At 43.6% G+C, this 17,274-nt stretch overlaps 1 protein-coding gene across 4 annotated transcripts in view; it reads left to right on the forward strand.

The window, feature by feature from the left end:
* RHOC (ras homolog family member C) overlaps positions 1-17,274 on the forward strand; it is a 33,612-nt gene that overhangs the window by 3,228 nt on the left and 13,110 nt on the right. The window contains exon 1 of one of the 4 annotated variants that reach the window (XM_073320364.1): positions 15,422-15,581. The exons of 2 other annotated variants lie outside the window; for them this stretch is intronic. In XM_073320364.1, coding sequence (XP_073176465.1) covers positions 15,440-15,581 — 142 coding nt within the window. In that variant the 5' untranslated portion in view covers positions 15,422-15,439. Of the gene's footprint in view, positions 1-15,421; positions 15,582-17,274 lie in introns of those variants that run through there. One more of the 4 variants, XM_073320363.1, reaches the window with a different exon arrangement.

The following is a 17,274-nucleotide window of genomic DNA, read 5'->3' on the forward strand; positions in this document are numbered from 1 at the left end:
GGTATATAAAGCCAAATTCTGTGCTTTCTAAAGGGGTCATGTATCAGATGAAATCAGGCTCGGCAGGCAACTGATTCCTAGATGCTGCTGAGCATTAATTTTTTTACGAAGTGCTCTCGGTCTGCCATTTGTATAATGAAGAGTCTTGTAATTGACAAGCCTCTTATTAAATAAATCCATACAATAGGTGAAATACTCTGAGGTTATTGCCTATGGGGAAAGGCTACCATCTGCACTCATTCCTTTCTTGGATGAGGGGACAAAAGTAATGCAGACTCCAGATGGAGTCAAAAAATGGAAGAAAGAAGGCTGTCTTTAGCACCTAGCAGTACTAAAGGAGTGTTCCTTACTGTGTGCTCTTTGGTTGCCCTATGCTCCTTTAGCTCTAAGTTCTATTAAAATAAGTTCCTGTCTGAGGATCTATTAAACTCCAGTCAGAGGATCTAGAACTTCAGTTTGAGTTCTTTTAAAATAAGATCCTGAACTCAAAGCAGCCTGACTGGTTTAGCAACTATAAAAAAGTTAGCTTTTGCACTTTAGTGTTGTGACATATAAAATATCAAAGTTCAGAGCTACAATTCTGAAGAAAGTGTTGAGCTCAGTATTAGGTAAAGGATATGTTTAATGCATATGTTATTTATTAATACCTATTGCCACATGCCTGTTCATTACTGAGCTGAGACTTTATGAATGGGCCAAGCCCATTAGACATTCTCCCGTACATATAATCTTGAAACATTTTTAAGAGGGACTTTGGGTTAAAATTATATTATAAATTTGTTTGTTTGCATGGTGTTTTGACTATCTAAAGAACTTCATATGTACCATTATTACAAAACAAATAAACAACAAGAGCGCCCTGAGGCCCCAATGTTGATTAGTAAAAAGAAAAGGAGTACTTGTGGCACCGTAGAGACTAACCAATTTATTTGAGCATAAGCTTTTGTGGGTGAATACCCACTTCCTCAAATGCATGTGGTGGAAATTTCCAGAGGCAGGTATAAATATGCAAGCAAGAATCAGGCTAGGGATAACAAGGTTAGTTCAATCAGGGAGGCTGAGGCCCTCTTCTAGCAGTTGAGGTGTGAACACCAAGGGAGGAGGAAACTGCTTTTGTTGTTGGCGAGCCATTCACAGACTGTGTTTAATCCTGAGCTGATGGGGTCAAATTTGCAAATGAACTGAAGCTCAGCAGTTTCTCATTGAAGTCTGGTCCCGAAGGTTTTTTTGCTGCAGGATGGCCACCTTTACATCTGCTTTATTGTGTGTCCAGCGAGATTCAAGTGTTCCCCTACAGGTTTTTGTATATTGCCATTCCTTGCATAATGACTTAGCCACTCCCAGTCTCTATTCAAGACTAAGTTAATTGTATCCAATTTGCAAATCAATTCCAATTCAGCAGTCTCTCTCTGGAGTCTGGATATGAAGTGTTTCTGTTGTAATATCGCAACTTTCATGTCTGTAATCGCGTGACTAGAGAGATTGAAGTGTTCTCCGACTGGTTTATGAATGTTATAATTCTTGACATCTGATTTGTGTCCATTTATTCTTTTACGTAGAGACTGTCCAGTTTGGCCAATGTACATGGCAGAGGGGCATTGCTGGCACATGATGGCATATATCACATTGGTAGATGTGCAGGTGAATGAGCCTCTGATAGTGTGACTTCTGATAGTGTGGCTGATGTGATTAGGCCCTGTGATGGTGTCCCCTGAATAGATATGTGGGCACAGTTGGCAACGGGCTTTGTTGCAAGGATAGGTTCCTGGGTTAGTGGTTCTGTTGTGTGGTATGTGGTTGCTGGTGAGTATTCGCTTCAGGTTGGCGGGCTGTCTGTAGGCATGGACTGGCAGATGTAAAGGTGGCCATCCTGCAGCAAAAAAACCTTCAGGACCAGACTTCAACGAGAAACTGGATGAAGTGAGCTGTAGCTCATGAAAGCTCATGCTCAAATAAATTGGTTAGTCTCTAAGGTGCCACAAGTACTCCTTTTCTTTTTGCTGAGTTTCAGTTCATTTGCAAATTTGACCCCATCAGCTCAGGATTAAACACGGACTGTGAATGGCTCGCCAAGGACAAAAGCAGTTTCCTCCTCCCTTGGTGTTCACACCTCAACTGCTAGAAGACGGCCTCAGCCTCCCTGATTGAACTAACCTTGTTATCCCTAGCCTGATTCTTGCTTGCATATTTATACCTGCCTCTGGAAATTTTCACCACATGCATTTGACAAAGCTTATGCTCAAATAAATTGGTTCGTCTCTAAGGTGCCACAAGTATTCCTTTTCTTTTTGCGAACACAGACTAACATGGCTGTTACTCTGAAACCTGTTGATTAGTAAAACACTGTGCTCAGATTTGATGAACTAAGGAATGAAGTGATGGTTCCAACTTTCTGCCTTCTTTCATCTCACTGCAGTGAGAAATGGGCTATCTTGTCCCACAGCACGCAGGCATACAGGCTTCAAGCACTGTTAGAACTGAAAGAATCTTTAAAATCCAAAGTACCTCTCACCATTTATGCTGTTCGCTTTTTCATTTTTCTGAGTTTTGACAATGAAAACAAGGGTGTCAATTTCACTTCTGTTTATGGTTGGTTTCTAGACAGTTTCGCTTTCTCCTTTTCATGCACCATGCTGCAAACATTGCAAAGGGAATGTTTAAATTCAAGCTGTCTTTAATGACACTTAAATATGTAATGAAACTATTTCTAGTACAAGGATTTGTAAGATCTTTAAATTTAAATGTAAATTTTGAGGTTAACCCCCTTTAAGATACAGTCCTTAGTTTATTCTGATAAAATCCTGTAAGTGGCCATGGGGAGTATGGAGGAGCAGCAAAGAGTTCACAGGTCATAAGGAAAAGGTAACTGCCTCTATCTGACACCCAACAACCCCCCACCGAAAATACTCTAAACTGTTATGATTTAAAGGAATACAAACAAGTGCTTCTGGGGAAGGTTGTGGGAGCAGTGTAAGTTTATGTGGGAGTTGGATTGCTCATTTGTGAGGTTCATGCTTGTAGTCACAGGTCTAATTGTATTAATTGTGAGTAAAGATTATTTGCATGAATAAGGGCTGTAGGCTTGGGCCCTTTGCTTTATGTATGGTAGTACACAGAATGTGCTGCCTACATACTGTATGTACGTGAAATTGTGGTCCCTTGCTTTGCCAAAACATGCCACTTTGATCAGATCTCTGAAAGCTGGGATCATTCCAGAAATTGTGAAGGCAAAAATAGTCTCTGGTTTCCAGCATGTGTCACTAGAAGGTGCTGCCTTTTCTCTTTGGAGACAGTTTCAGAACTTTTTCCACAGATTCTTTTTCAGAATTTTCATACCTGAGGCATTAGATAGAGTACAGTGTACAGTACGATATCCTGGCTCTTCCAGTGTAGATAGCTCAGTGAACATTGTTTCTCCCGATGGGGTGCTTTTTAAGCTTGATTGTGGAAATTTGGTTTTCTTTTGACAGTCCTAACTGTGTCAGAAAGATGGATTCATTGCTAGGACCATTCTGCTTCCTCTTTGTTGAGGGTTTTATTTCATCTTGTGAAACAAGCAATTCTAAGGGATAATTTCTTTGGGCCTGTTCCTGTGTGTTTGTGTGTGTACCTTTGCTTTTGCCATCCTGTCTGACCAAATACTTTGAATCCCCTCCAAGCTGAGTTGTCTTGTCTCATTTTTGATGTTTTCTGTCATTCCTACGAAGCACGTGCTTTCAGGTTGCAATGATGTGGTGTGTGTTTGTTTCTAATATTTCAGAGGAGTGGTCAGTTTTGACTGGGGACCCTGAGAAGAAGAGTTTCTTCATTTAAATTTCTTGGTGGGTTTCTCAAACAGCTCTTGCTTATTTCCACTTATCTGTTTCCGGTTCTGAGGTTTACAGTTCAGGTATTGATTTTGTGGCTGGCCTGTTGCAAATGCATGTTAATCCAGTTATGAGTTAATCTCACCCCTGGTAGTGCCTGTCCTCTGTACTGCGGGGCTATCTTTATGTGCACTCAGATTGTGTGCTTTTGGGGTATGTGGCATCAATCCTTTGTGCACACACAACTATGCTTGGATGTGGAGTCAGTTTGCCATTGGCTGTGCTGGTGAAAGGCATTTCCTTGTGCACCCTTCTTGTGTTTGGTTCTGTTTTCCACCAATGTTTAAATGCTATGATCTCACTTAGTCCATGTCTGAATGACAAGTTGCATTGGTTTAAAGGGGGGGGGGGCGCTTGGGTTTTTTAAAACTATTTAGTTAAAGCCCTGGGTAGATACCCTTACACTGATTTAAAACAGGCTTATATTGACTTGACTTAATTTGGTAATGAATTAACTTAAACTGCTCAAAACAAGCTAAGTAAATTGATTTAACCTAGTGCAATGTATAATGCAGTCAAGGCCTAAAGTGGTTTATGCTTTAATCTGTACAACGTTTTTCCCTTTTGTTTCTGCATAGCCGTGGCTAGAGGGGGGACAGGTGAAAATGTTCTCTGTGGGGTAATCAGCAGTGCTGAGAGCCTCACCAGAGAGTCTTCGCTAGACTTTCACAGGAAATCTGATGCTTGCTACCACTGGTGCAGCTCTGTCCGTGGCAATGGTGAAAGTATAGTGTAGACGTAGACAGGCCAACAGCATTTTGAGCACCCTGCTGAGAGTGGACGGCGCAGAGAAGACACCATTGAATGCCAGTGCACTGGCCTGCTAGCACTCCCCCGAGGGGTGGTGGAACTGGGGAAGTTTTTTAAGTCCAGCGTAGACAAGGCCAAAGGTTCTGATACCTTGCGACCGAAGGGGTGGCAAAGGATACACTGCTTTCCGTCCCTTGTGGAACAAGAGACAGCTGCTCCCTTCAAGTCCTCTTTTCCTCCTCCACCCGGGTGTAGGACAGCTGTAGACATTCCTTTTTAATGTATTTGATTGTGGGGTGGAAAACCCCTGCAGTGCTGCTGCTTGGATAGTGGTGCCTTGACAGTTTACAGATGCTAATAGATCTATGCCACTGCCATGGAAGCTAGACCTAGGAGACGATTGTTTAGCCGCATATAGACTTGTTAATTGCTGTGTAGGCTCCTGTGTTATACTGAAGGATGCAGATGTTTCAGCATTCGCTCGACATTTGCCACCTTTTGTATCAAACAAACTACCCCATCTCTCTGTCCCTCATTGACCCCCAAACTGATCTCTGTGAAATGGCTCTGGAGACATGTTTCACTTTGATTTAAAAAAAATGGTGGTGTTGAAGCACTTGTTCTTTTCTTAATCAATATCCAGGATATAGAGAACTTCTAAACGTGGAACTCTTTTTTAATAACCCCTGAAGAAGCCCATGATGGAACACTCCATAGCCTCCGTGCAAAACTGCCATGGAAACGTATGAGTCTCGGTCCAAAATGTACTTGCCTGTCTTTTATGAAGGTGATTGCTAAGGAGACACTGGGGATCTTTACTTACTTGGGTATATAGAATTTTGCAAGGCTGTTTTCAGAGTGTGGAACCAGGTGCCTGAAGAAACAAGACAGGTTTATATCCACCCAGGGAGTTTCTGATGCTCGTATGAGCCTAGTATCGAAGGCCTGATTTAAAAACATAGCTGCACCAGTTTAACTAAAGATGTGATGGTTGAAGTGCTACAGCCTTGTGTGTAGAAACTCATAAAACAGCTTTAAACTGATAAGTGCACCCAGGCAGGGGTAGATTGGTTTTAAATCAACAGAAGTTGAACTGAAGCAGCTTTCTCTGTGTATGCAAGTGTTGGTTCATGTTGCCAGCTGCGGACATAAAAGAGACAGTCACGCAGCAATTCAGAATCATGTAGATTAAAAAAAAAAATCTGCTGAAATCCAGACTAGTCCAATTGGCATAAAAGGAAATGAAATCTGATACCTTGCCCTTCCACTGGTGCAGCATAAGTGAACAAAAATAACGAGGAGTCTTTGTGGCACCTTAGAGACTAACAAATTTATTTGGGCATAAGCTTTCGTGGGTTAGGACCCACTTCATCAGAACAGTCTTCTGAAATTGCAGGGGGCATACTGCATGACGCAAGGGCTCTTTTGGATAACCCTTCCACAATAACTTTTAGATTGCTTTCAGTATAGCCAGGAGTCTCTAGAACTGACTGCAACTCTTATGAGATAGGACTCCTCCATGCATGGAGGCGTTCCTCATTAACTCCATGAGTAGACGTTGTTTTGGAATAAGATGAACAGGACTAAGGCACTTTTATTCCAGAGTAAGTTGTCACACATGGAGTTAATCGGGAACAACTTCATGTGTAGACAAGCCCATAGGTTCTCTCTCCACGAAAGCCTGTTTAGCTATGTAAATTTCTGGCCCAAGACATTATTTTAGCCAGGGCTTCTAATCTCCAGGAGTTTATCTAGGTAAACATTTTGAGGCCTGATTACAGATGGAAAAGCATCAAAGTTTTCATGCTTAACCTGTGCAACCATTGCAGAAATATAAAAGGAGTACTTGTGGCACCTTAGAGACTAACCAATTTATTTGAGCATAAGCTTTCGTGAGCTACAGCTCAAGGACTCCTTTTCTTTTTGCAAATACAGACTAACACGGCTGTTACTCTGAAACCTGCAGAAATATAGGGATTCAGACACCTCTGCTCCTGGAATCGTGTGTTGGGAAGAGGGGATTGTAACCTCAGCTGTTGATGTATCTTCTTTGCTCCTTTCCATCAGCCTTTATTGCAAGGGATCTTTGAAGGGAAACAAGCTCTTTACCAGCTCAGGAGTCTGGTTGCCCTTGGAATCAGCAATCTGTGGCCACATAATTATTTCAGACAAAAGTAGCATGTCCTGTTAGTGGTCACTGTATATGGTGAGCTGTGCTGAGACCAGAAAGGTTTCCATCAGGGAATGTGGCTGGTGTCGTGGAGGCAAAGACAAGTGAATTATGACTTTAGCTGGCGCTCCATAACACCAGTTTGCCTATCACCTCTTCCCCCAGTGCTTCAGGAATGACCCTATGCGGAACCATGTGGACGAGCTAGTACAGGCCTTACCCCTCTGGCAGCTGGGACCACGGAGATTTTAAAATAGTAAATATCCTTGATTGAAGTGGTTTGGAATTGGCTGCCACAGCAAATGGTGATTTGGGGATGGCAGCAGGAGGTTGTGTCTCCCTCGTGTAATCATCTGTCTCTGGTTTTCAGATCGCCTCTTTGTGAATAGTTCAGTTGCCATGCGCCATACAGTAGCGTTGGGTTGAGCCTGCTGCACTAGAAAAGTTGTTCCCTCTCCTTTCCTAGCATCCCTTGTTTCCATGAGGGACAGGACAGCTAAAAGGAGCTGGTTTCTTTCTCTTTTTTGCGGGGGGAGGAAGGGATAGAGTTACTGACCAAAATTACCTGAAGGGAACAATAAAAGTGGCACCTTGTCTGGCATATAAATTTTGCCTGGCTTTGTTCCTTCAATCCACTGACAAGAACAAGGTTTTCATTGCTGTTAGCCCTACAGAGCTGCCCCAGTTGTAGCAGAATAAACTAAACTGTTGTTCAGCCTCTTACATAACTACCATCAAAAGCCTGACTCCAGGCTCCTCCTCCTTGGAGACAACAAACACACAAACCAGGAGAAACAATAGCTTGGTTTTCAGAAAAAAGAAAAGGAGTACTTGTGGCACCTTAGAGACTAACCAATTTATTTGAGCATGAGCTTTCGTGAGCTAGAGACTGGGTTGATGTTGCCAGCAGCCTCATCCGCGTACCTGAGCCAAGAATGCTTCTGTAGGATTGGGGCATACAGAGCAGTATCTCGCTGCCTCAGTCAGTGACCACCCGTTAGAAGAAAGTGAAATGCTCATCCCGAAATAATGCACCTTGTCCCCTTGTGCAGTGCTGAGACAGCGCTGCTTAGGATTTCTGTAGCAGCTGTGTCCCCATATGTCTCAAACCACATTCCAGCGGTAGGTCACCACTAGGTACAAGCAAGGGTTTTCCCCTTCCTGAATCAGACATTTGGCTTTTGCCTGGACTGTTGCTTCTGCCGTCTCTCTAGCTTAGTCAGTGACTTTGATATAAGCAATTTAATCCTGTGTTTTGGGGCGTTTATTCTGTACTAATCACTGTGGTATTGACTTCAGATTTTTCTGTTGCCGGATTTGCTGGGCTTCCATCTGTTCTTGCAGTTTTCTTGACAAAAGTAGTAGATTTGGACCCTCTCAACTTGCACCAGTCCCTGCTTTTCTGGACTGTTTGCAATGGCCAATAGCTCTTCAGTGCTGCCCGTTCAAGTGGAAAGGATGTTGGGACATGTCAGTCCAGTGTGTGTGCTGGCTCTTTGGCACAGATGTGCTTAGGAGGCATCCTTGAAACTAACATGACAGATCTATAGTGGGGAAACTCATCCAGACTCTGGTAACTTCTTTCTTGAAACAGTGAAGAAAAATGTGTGAATTTAGTTTTTTAAATTTAAAAATCCTCCCTAAAGCTCAGTGGTGTTATCCAGCCCGGCTAGATAGTGAAATGGGGAAGTAAATTGGTCCGGGATCCATTAGAGATCCATGCTCATCTCCTGGAGAAAAGTCAGCTCCTTGCATTCCAGACGCTACTGTAGGGAGTGTTCTAGTCACTACCCGGTCAGTTTAGTGCTCAGCGCACTAGGTGGCTAGACCACCATATCATGACTGTGAATCAGCCACCTGAGTGGTGTATACTGGGAACTTTCTGAGACACTAGAAAGGCTTCCACAATCACCAAGGTGGAGATGATGGGGAAAGTGGATCAAGGTCTGACAGGTGAAATGCAAACAAAGGCCATTTCAACTCAAGGAATCATCAAAGCGTTCAGACAGCCTGTTCCATCTTTTGCCAGTCTGTCAGCAGTGTCATTTCAGAAACAGTTTCTTGGGTTGCTTTACTTTGTTTTATTTCCCTCCCCTCTTCTTGAGTGTCTGTCCGCTGGGCTTGAGTAAAGCTGGTTATGCTGCTCACAGAACTAACTGAAATGGTATTGAGGCTTGCATGGTGCATATGTCTTTACTGCACCAAAATAGGTGTGTTTGGTTTTGGTTTTACAATGCGCTTCAGCGATCTCACTGCAAACTTCTAGTGGAGACCAGGCATTCTTTATTATGAGGTAACTAGATGAAGGCAGCCATGGGCGGGGACATAATGTTCATCTTGTGTAGCTAGCTACCTCACAGTAAAAACTACAATGTCTGATGGCCACTAGGATTTTACAGTGGGATAGCCGAACACGTGTTAGTTATCCCATGGTAAAAATTCATCTCTTTTTTGGCAGTGAAGACTAAGGCAGTAACTTTCTCTGCAGTATTGTTAATTGCTTTGAAAGTTACAAGCTAGCTAACCTTTCTTACATGAGGAACAAGTACCCCTGGCTATATTTCCCCATCTGTATGTAATAGCATTTGGGTCAGATGGTAACTAGCACTGATTCAGGATATTGCCCCTGCTTGGCGTCTGTGCTATTTTCTTTAATAGTGCAACTTATTCTTGATGAGAACCTCCCTATCCTGATCACGTATTTGTATACTTGGATTTAAGTTCCATCTCCATAACTATCATGAGTGTAGGATTGTCTTGAACCTGCTCCCACAGTGGCAACTGGATGAAAGATGTATTCTTTTACCAAAGAAATTCCCCATTTCCTATGTGGTAGGAATTTCAATCCTGAGTCATTAAACCCAAGGGGGACTTATAATAGCTATGACAGAATTGTTGCTATTTTTTGCAGTGATTAATTCAGTTTGTTGTAGCTGCTTGGAGCACAATCCCTCAGAACAGATATTAACGTAGGATATAGGAAAGACCTTTCAAAAGCCTACTTAAACATTTCTGACTACTTGCCTCTTTTTGTGGGAGGGGAGGTATCTTCACAACCAAGACTTTCTTAAACCTAAAAAGAAAAGGAGTACTTGTGGCACCTTAGAGACTAACCAATTTATTTGAGCATAAGCTTTCGTGAGCTACAGCTCACTTCGTCGGAAATAAATTGGTTAGTCTCTAAGGTGCCACAAGTACTCCTTTTCTTTTTGCGAACACAGACTAACACGGCTGTTACTCGGAAATCTTTCTTAAACCTGGCATCCTTTCTTCAGTAGCTCAGTCCTCTTCGCTTAAATTCTCAGTTTGGAAAAGAGAAGGAGGGAGGGATAATTTGTGAAATGTTGAAATAGATTAACTATTTGATAAGGATAATCTCTTACTCCCCTCTAATGTTCATGGGAGTTGAATCTGAGATGACTGAGACCCCTGTAAAGAACACTCAGAAATCACTAGTCACAACTTGAAGCATCTTAAAGGAGTCTGCTTTTCATGAAAAGCTGAATACCCACCTCCACACCCCTTTGAGGGATGTCAGGTTGGACACCCAAAATCTGCTAGTTCCTCCTGAAAGCTTTGGCTGTAGAGGCTTTCCATGTCTGATGTTGATGCCCTTTAATTATTCAGATTTTCTGCTGGCAACTTTAAACTAATCTCCTGAAATTTTCTTCATGATTTCCTCTGTGAACTTCTTGTGGTCTAGGGACTGTTATCTCAAACACAAACAAAGCCTTTTGCATTATGCATCTGCTGCTCCCCAGGAAGGACATTGTAGTCTTGAGTGACACAAACACTGCCTGAAAAGATAAGCTAATCTCCTTATGAAAAGAATGCAGGCTGGTATTTTATGAATGTTGATGGCAGATCCTAAGGGATGTGTAAAAAGAACAGGAGTACTTGTGGCACCTTAGAGACTAACAAATTTATTAGAGCATAAGCGTTTGTGAGTTACAGCTCACTTCATTGGATGCATAGAATGGAACATATAGTAAGAAGATAAAGTGGAATTTGCCATACAAACTGAGAGGCTAATTAGTTAAGATGAGCTATTATCAGCAGGAGAAAAAAACTTGGGATGTGTGTCTGACTTTAAAGTAAGCCTCCAAAAGTAAGTTGGAAAAGAAGATGAATGCACTCAGGGTGAAGCTAAAGGGGGAAATATTGGAAGGCAAAAGAAATTTTATTGTAGGTGTCTTCATTTGAATTATGCACTTGGGGAGACCTAAAGAGATGTAGCTTTTGCACAAGTGAATATCTCAAACTTATTTCACCAGAAATATTTAATCAGATGTTAAACAGGCATGATTGAGTTAAAATAGATTCTAAGCTTTTGGCTTGTTACGAGCAAAACTAGAGGGATATGGGTTGGTGGCTTTACATAGAGAGCAAACATTGAGTTAGTGTCTGGCAATGGTCAGTGTCATTTTGCATTTGGATGACAGCAAAATATCTGGACTAACTGCTTGTATGATGTTGTTATAAAGAGGAGCAGGAGGAAATGGACCCATGACATGTATTTCTTCTAATGGAATTGTAATGGCTGGGCAGCATTTCCATCCAACTGGTCACAAGTTCTCTGACACTAGCTTGCATTTAGTATCTTGGAATCTTTGCTCGAAGGACTATTTCTGGCTGCTTACCCTTCCTTGTGAATACATGTGAGTCTCAACTCTGTGTTCAAGTTATGGGTGGGGTAGAACAATTTATTGGGTGGATGAGTCATGGATCTGTCTTTTGATTGCTCAGCCTCAGGCAGGTTTCAGGCAGATGCATGGAGAACATGGGGCAGGAGATGTCTTTCTCTGTAAGATCAAGGCTTCTGTGGTAGCATTTGGGGAGAGAGGAAGAAAGAATGGGACAAGGGCAGGGTAGGAGAAGCCGCCTTTTGGCCTGATGACCCCCACAATTTTGGGAGTATCTTGAATTCCTCCATCTCTGAATATTGTAAGGGGCTGTTAATAAATTACGTAACACAGTATCATGTTATATAATTTCTAGACGGCCTGTAAAGTGCAAGGCAACAATCTGTGAGCTCCTGGCTTTTCTGCAATGAGCCTGGCCACTTCTAAAAGCATCTGTTTAGAACACTGTTGTATTTTCAGCAGCATTAATGCTTAGCTAGGGGAGTAAGGAAGTGGAGGGGAGAAGGAGGTGGAGTTGCATTATGGCTAGAGATGTGAGAAGAATTGAGGTTTTTGGTTCTTGTTTGGTTTGAATTGAAACAGAAATTTTCAGGTTTTTCTTGCTAAAATGAAAAAAAAAATCATTGGAGTCAAATGCAACATTTTGAATGTTACTTTCAAAACAACATTTTCTAAACAAAAGGTCTAATGGAAATGGTTTGAAATTTCGGAATCTTTTAAAGGTGTGTGTGTTTGTTTTTGGCCAAAACTATTCATTGAACTCGACCTGATTCACAGATAGTTTCGGTGCCCCAAACAATATATTATTTGCCAAAAAGCCCTTTGCCCTGCTCTAATGGTGGCTAGTATTGCTCTTCCATGTTAGGCGCAGATTGCCAGCTGGGTTTGCTTTTACCAAATATTTGGATGCTAATATTTAAACTGTATTGTTAAATTTATTAATTTTAATTTGGGATATTGCAGATTATGTACTGGATGTACTTTATGACTTTTTAAACCAAACTCCATACTTTTGGACAATTTTTAAGCATTCTACCCAGATGTATAGAAATCTTTTAACCTGTGTATTACATAGTTTTAACATCATCTTCAATAGAAATCCTGCTGGGCTCTGTGCTGGCTAATCTCACGTTCCTTGCCTTTCTCTTCCTGTCTTCTGGGAACAGGCCACTTCACTTGTCTCCCTGAACTTCCTCCTTTCGCCACCCTGCAGACTGGCCCTTCCCAGGAACATCAGGGCTGCCTCACAACCCCTGTCCCCTTCCGTTAAAGGCTTTCCGATTATGGAATAACAGACACAAGGTGGAAAGTGGGATTAGTGGTGGGCAAAGGACTCTTGTGTCCCAAGGCAAATACGTTAAGTGGCCCCAGGTTTACCTTGTCCTGTCTAATGAATCTGTGGCGTGATGCATGCATAGCTGATCTGCTGCTCGTGGTAAATAAAGATGGACTAACAGGTAGGTGATTCATTCCTTCATCTGCTTGGATACAGTGTCCCCCACAATCTTTCTATAGAGATGTGGGCATCAGAGCATATTGTACCCTTTATTTTTGTCTGTCGCGCCAACATCTTGCATTTTCATGAGCTGAACTCCTGGGACCCGGATATCGACCTTTGTACAAGCCTTGGTGTCAGATCAGTTTGTCAGAGGGAGCCCTGATCTGTAGCAGATCGAAACTCCTGGAATGCCCAGGTTCACACGTCACTGTCCAGGAACAGCTCCTGCCAGCTGACACAGCCAACCTACGTGTGTCTCTTGACCACACATTGCCCTGAAAGATGCCATCTGCATGTCTGCCCAGCCTTGGGGTTGGTGTTCTGTGAGTAATATTCCTGCAGGGACAGAATCCTAAGTAAGGAGGGCATCTTTGGGGTATGAGTACCTTGGGGGGACAGGAATCTCAGGTCATATGGGGTCCCTGGACCACCAATTAGGAATCCTTTCCCTCTGTTGTTGAAGGGTCACCCCAGTGGTGCAGCCAAGAGGGATTGGCAGCACAGTGCCAGGGAGCAGGCTGGCCCGTAGCTGGGGCAGGGGGGAGTGCTCTCATCGTACTGTTACATATGGTGCTAAGGGAGGGAGATGCTCCCAGACCAAGGAAGAGGGAGCCAGCCTAGGAGGACTTCCCCTTCGCACCCAGGCCCTTAGAGTTACTCAGAGGCAATGGGCCCTTTCTGGAGCTGACCTAAGTAATGTTGCAGCCTCAAACCCAGCAAGTAACCCTGCAAGGCTCTGGGCCCAGAAGTGGTGGTGATGCAGCCGTTAAAGGTGACTAGTGCTGTGATTTGAAGTGAGCTCAACATTCTGAAGCCTGGATGGGTGGGGATTTGCCCTTGCAAGTTGCATCATTCAGCTGATGATGGCTTGCAGCTATTTTTAGTTCTTAAGCTTTCCTCAGGAAATTTCCCCTTCCCCCTAATGCCAGCTTGTTGGGGGTCCATGCTATCCACTGTCAGGTTAATGGCCCAGGATGGCCACATAGTTTGGATATATGGGTCTAAAGTGTCTGTCTACTCACTGTCTTCCCCCAACACACAAAATATCGCAATCCTTTGCAAAATTCCTGATACCTGATGAGGTTTCCCACTTGCTGTTCTAACCTGGAATGCCCTTGATATTCTAAATATCTCCATCTTAAATCTACCACACCACTTACTAAAAAGCCACTGTTCATGTAGAGCTGCACAAAAGCAATCTTGTTCCAAAGTTTTACTAGCTGAGTAGTGGTGAGCCACTTGTAAAGACTATTTCCAGGTTTGGGCTGAAATCCTCTGGGATTCTGTCACCAAACAAAGAAATCCCCAGAATCCTTTCTGATTTTGTGTCTGTCTCTCTGTCTGTCGTATGGATCATGGAGTGTAATTTAAGTGTGTTAATTAGGAGAGGTGCAAGGCTGCTTGTTGATGTTGGGGAATGTTGTTGGGGTGGAAGGGGATGTAGTTTTTGTGGGGACTGGAAGCCAAGTCTCCATTGTTTTATTCCTGGCACTGCCTTTGGACAAATCTGTGCGGAATGCTAGCTAGGTTCACCTGGGTATCTCTCACCTGGTCAACTGCAGGGGCCTCAGTCATTAGTGTACCTCTGTCTCTGTTGTTATCTACCTGTGGCATACAGTAATGCGGGGATCTGGGGGCTGTAACACTTCAGTCTAATCCAGATTACTGGGCTCAATGCAGGGATAACTGGCAGGGGTTTAGTGGCTTGTGATATGCAGAAGGTCAGACAGATGATTTGGTCGTCTCATCTGGCCTTAAACTCCTGATACTTCTCTACTTCCCAAGTGTGTGTTTAAAGGGGATTAATGTAATGCTTAATGTGTTTAAGAGCTTCAGACCTTTTGATGAGAGGCAATTCCTTTGTGCAAAGGATTGTTTTCAATACAATTGCGTGGGGACTGTACAAACAATTGTTGAAAAAAGGCATCAGGCAACTTGGGTTAAGGTCAGTCAAGTAAAATCTTAACATGTTGTGTAAAACTGGCCTTGTCCTAAAAAGTTAACCAGTAACTACCACAGAGTTACCTTCAGTTTTAATATTACTGTACCTTTTTTTTTTTGCTTTTAATTGGATTTGAATTCATTTTAAAGTCCTGAATTTCTCCTGGTTAGGGCTGTCAGGTCTTGTCAAATTGATTCCTTCATTCTAATCCTACCCATCTGGTAAATTCCAGGTTAGCTTTTATTACTAGCCCTATGGCAATAACGGGCATTGGGCAGGGAACGCTCCACGGGTTGTGCTAGGACTGCAGTGCCTGCTGACCTCTTACGTTCCGGGGTTACTACAAGACTTAGTTTCAGAGCAGCAGCCGTGTTAGCCTGCATCCACAAAAAGAAAAGGAGGACTTGTGGCACCTTGGAGACTAACCAATTTACTTGGCTTTACCATGATAAAACGTCTCCACACTCCCCTTCACACCAGGCATGTTTGCAGACGGTGTTTAGTGTGCTGTTCAGAGGCTATAAAAGCTGGACTGCTGCCCCTGATTTACAGAGGCGGGTTGTAAAGTGAATGCAGGGCTGCTGCCTTTGTGAGTGGCGCAGCTTTAGGAAAGCCTCTGCTGTGGGATTCTTTCCCAGATGCTTTGTAACAGGAGCTAGAGCAGGACTAAATATGCAGATTAGAAGCACCCTCTTCAGCTTGCTTTGGAAATGTAAGTCAGCCTCTGAATTTTGTTCTTAATCTTTCGCTCCCAGCTAATTATGATGCAGCCTTAATCTTTTATTTCCTTTAATGTAGGAGCTGGGTGCATGTGTAATCATCCTGGGAGCAGACTGGGTTCTCTTACAGTAGCTTTTCATTCCGTTAACCCTCACGTACGAACGTGTTGTTTAAATAAAATACTTGTGACCAGCCAGGGCTCCTGACTGTCAGCTAATCTGTGCATTTGTGGTTTAGTGAGCTCATTTGGGAATGTGAATCCTTCCTAGATGAAATTCCTCGGTTAGTGCGACCTGGAATTTTCATGTGCGCATAAACTATTAAATACCTTCCTGTTCTTCTTGCCCAAAGAAAGAAGGGTCTGAAATGAGTGAGAATATTAACTTACTGCAGCAACTGTCTGTTCCTTGGTGGGGTGGGGTGTGACAGGGAGAGTGTTGTGTGTATGTGGGGGGAGAGAGTGGGTTTTGGGGGGCCTGAGAGCATGTCAGCATGCTGTCTTATAAGTTCCACCCCCCACGCACAGCATTCCACGCTAATGGTTGCTTTGTCTCGGAGCAGATAGCAGCCGGCTGTCAGAAACGAGGAGCTTTCAAAGGGCGTTTCGGCATTCCTACAGTCGATTCCAAACAATGACAAGAGTGGCCACTTGACTTAAGGGGATGATGGGACATTTCCGGAGGCTGGTCGGAGCACAGTAAAGCAACACCTCGTCCACACTGGCACTGCGGCGCTCCAGCGGGGGCGCAGCAAACGTTATCCCACTCGCCGAGGTGGAGACCAGCCACGCTGTAGCCACAGAGTCAGAGCGCTCTACGTGCCTTGCCAGGGTGGATGGGGAGTGAGCTAGTGCGCCCGGGGCTCCTTTATTGGGCTGTCACTCGCAAGTGTAGCCAAGCCCTCAGAGTCCTGTAGAATTGCAGGGCCTGATGGCCTGTCTGTCCTGAGGACCCGTTGAGACCACTAGCGTAGACGTGCTGCCCCGATGTTATACGAGGCTTGTACAAAGGTAAGCGGAAGTGGCGGAGTGCCTTTTTGCACCAATGTAGCTATGCCAGAGGAAGAATCCCCAGTATGGAGAGCCAGCCACTTTGCCCACCCTGCTGTGCGTAGTTGTCACAAAATTGCCTGAGATTAAGAAGCTTTATGGGGAGGGAAGGAAATTAGCAATGTTCTCTTCAGTTTGGGTGTCAGTGCCCACTCTGGAGAATGGGGGAATATCTTCGCCCTTTGCCTTTGCGTGCGGCTCCTCTTGCCCTGTCCTGGAATTCAGTTTGATGACTTGACAAAGTTTTGCTATTCGGGCACAAAGCAGCTGCACGTTCAGGCCCTGCGTGTACAGCTAGGCACTGGAAACACAGTTAGAGCTCACACAATGCATTATTCGTTCACGCGCTGGCCCAGGCTGTTTACAAAGAGTTTGTCTGGAAAGTTACATTTTTGCGGATCTAAATTAGACAGCCACAGGCCTTTGAGGGGAGATGTGGGAGGGCTCTGAGCACTTTTCCCCTCTCATTATCTGAAGAAGATTGGAGTTTTAGCAATTCCCATTTTAATCTGTCTTGGCCCAATAACCTGTTAAGGGAGAGACAAATGAAACGGAGATCTCCAGCTCAGTGTGATCTTCACTCATTTTTATCGTTGATGACAGGCACGTAAAAATCACTCTGGATGAAAGCTGACCT

Source organism: Lepidochelys kempii, chromosome 21, assembly GCF_965140265.1.
Source record: "Lepidochelys kempii isolate rLepKem1 chromosome 21, rLepKem1.hap2, whole genome shotgun sequence".
Lineage (NCBI taxonomy): Eukaryota > Metazoa > Chordata > Testudines > Cheloniidae > Lepidochelys > Lepidochelys kempii.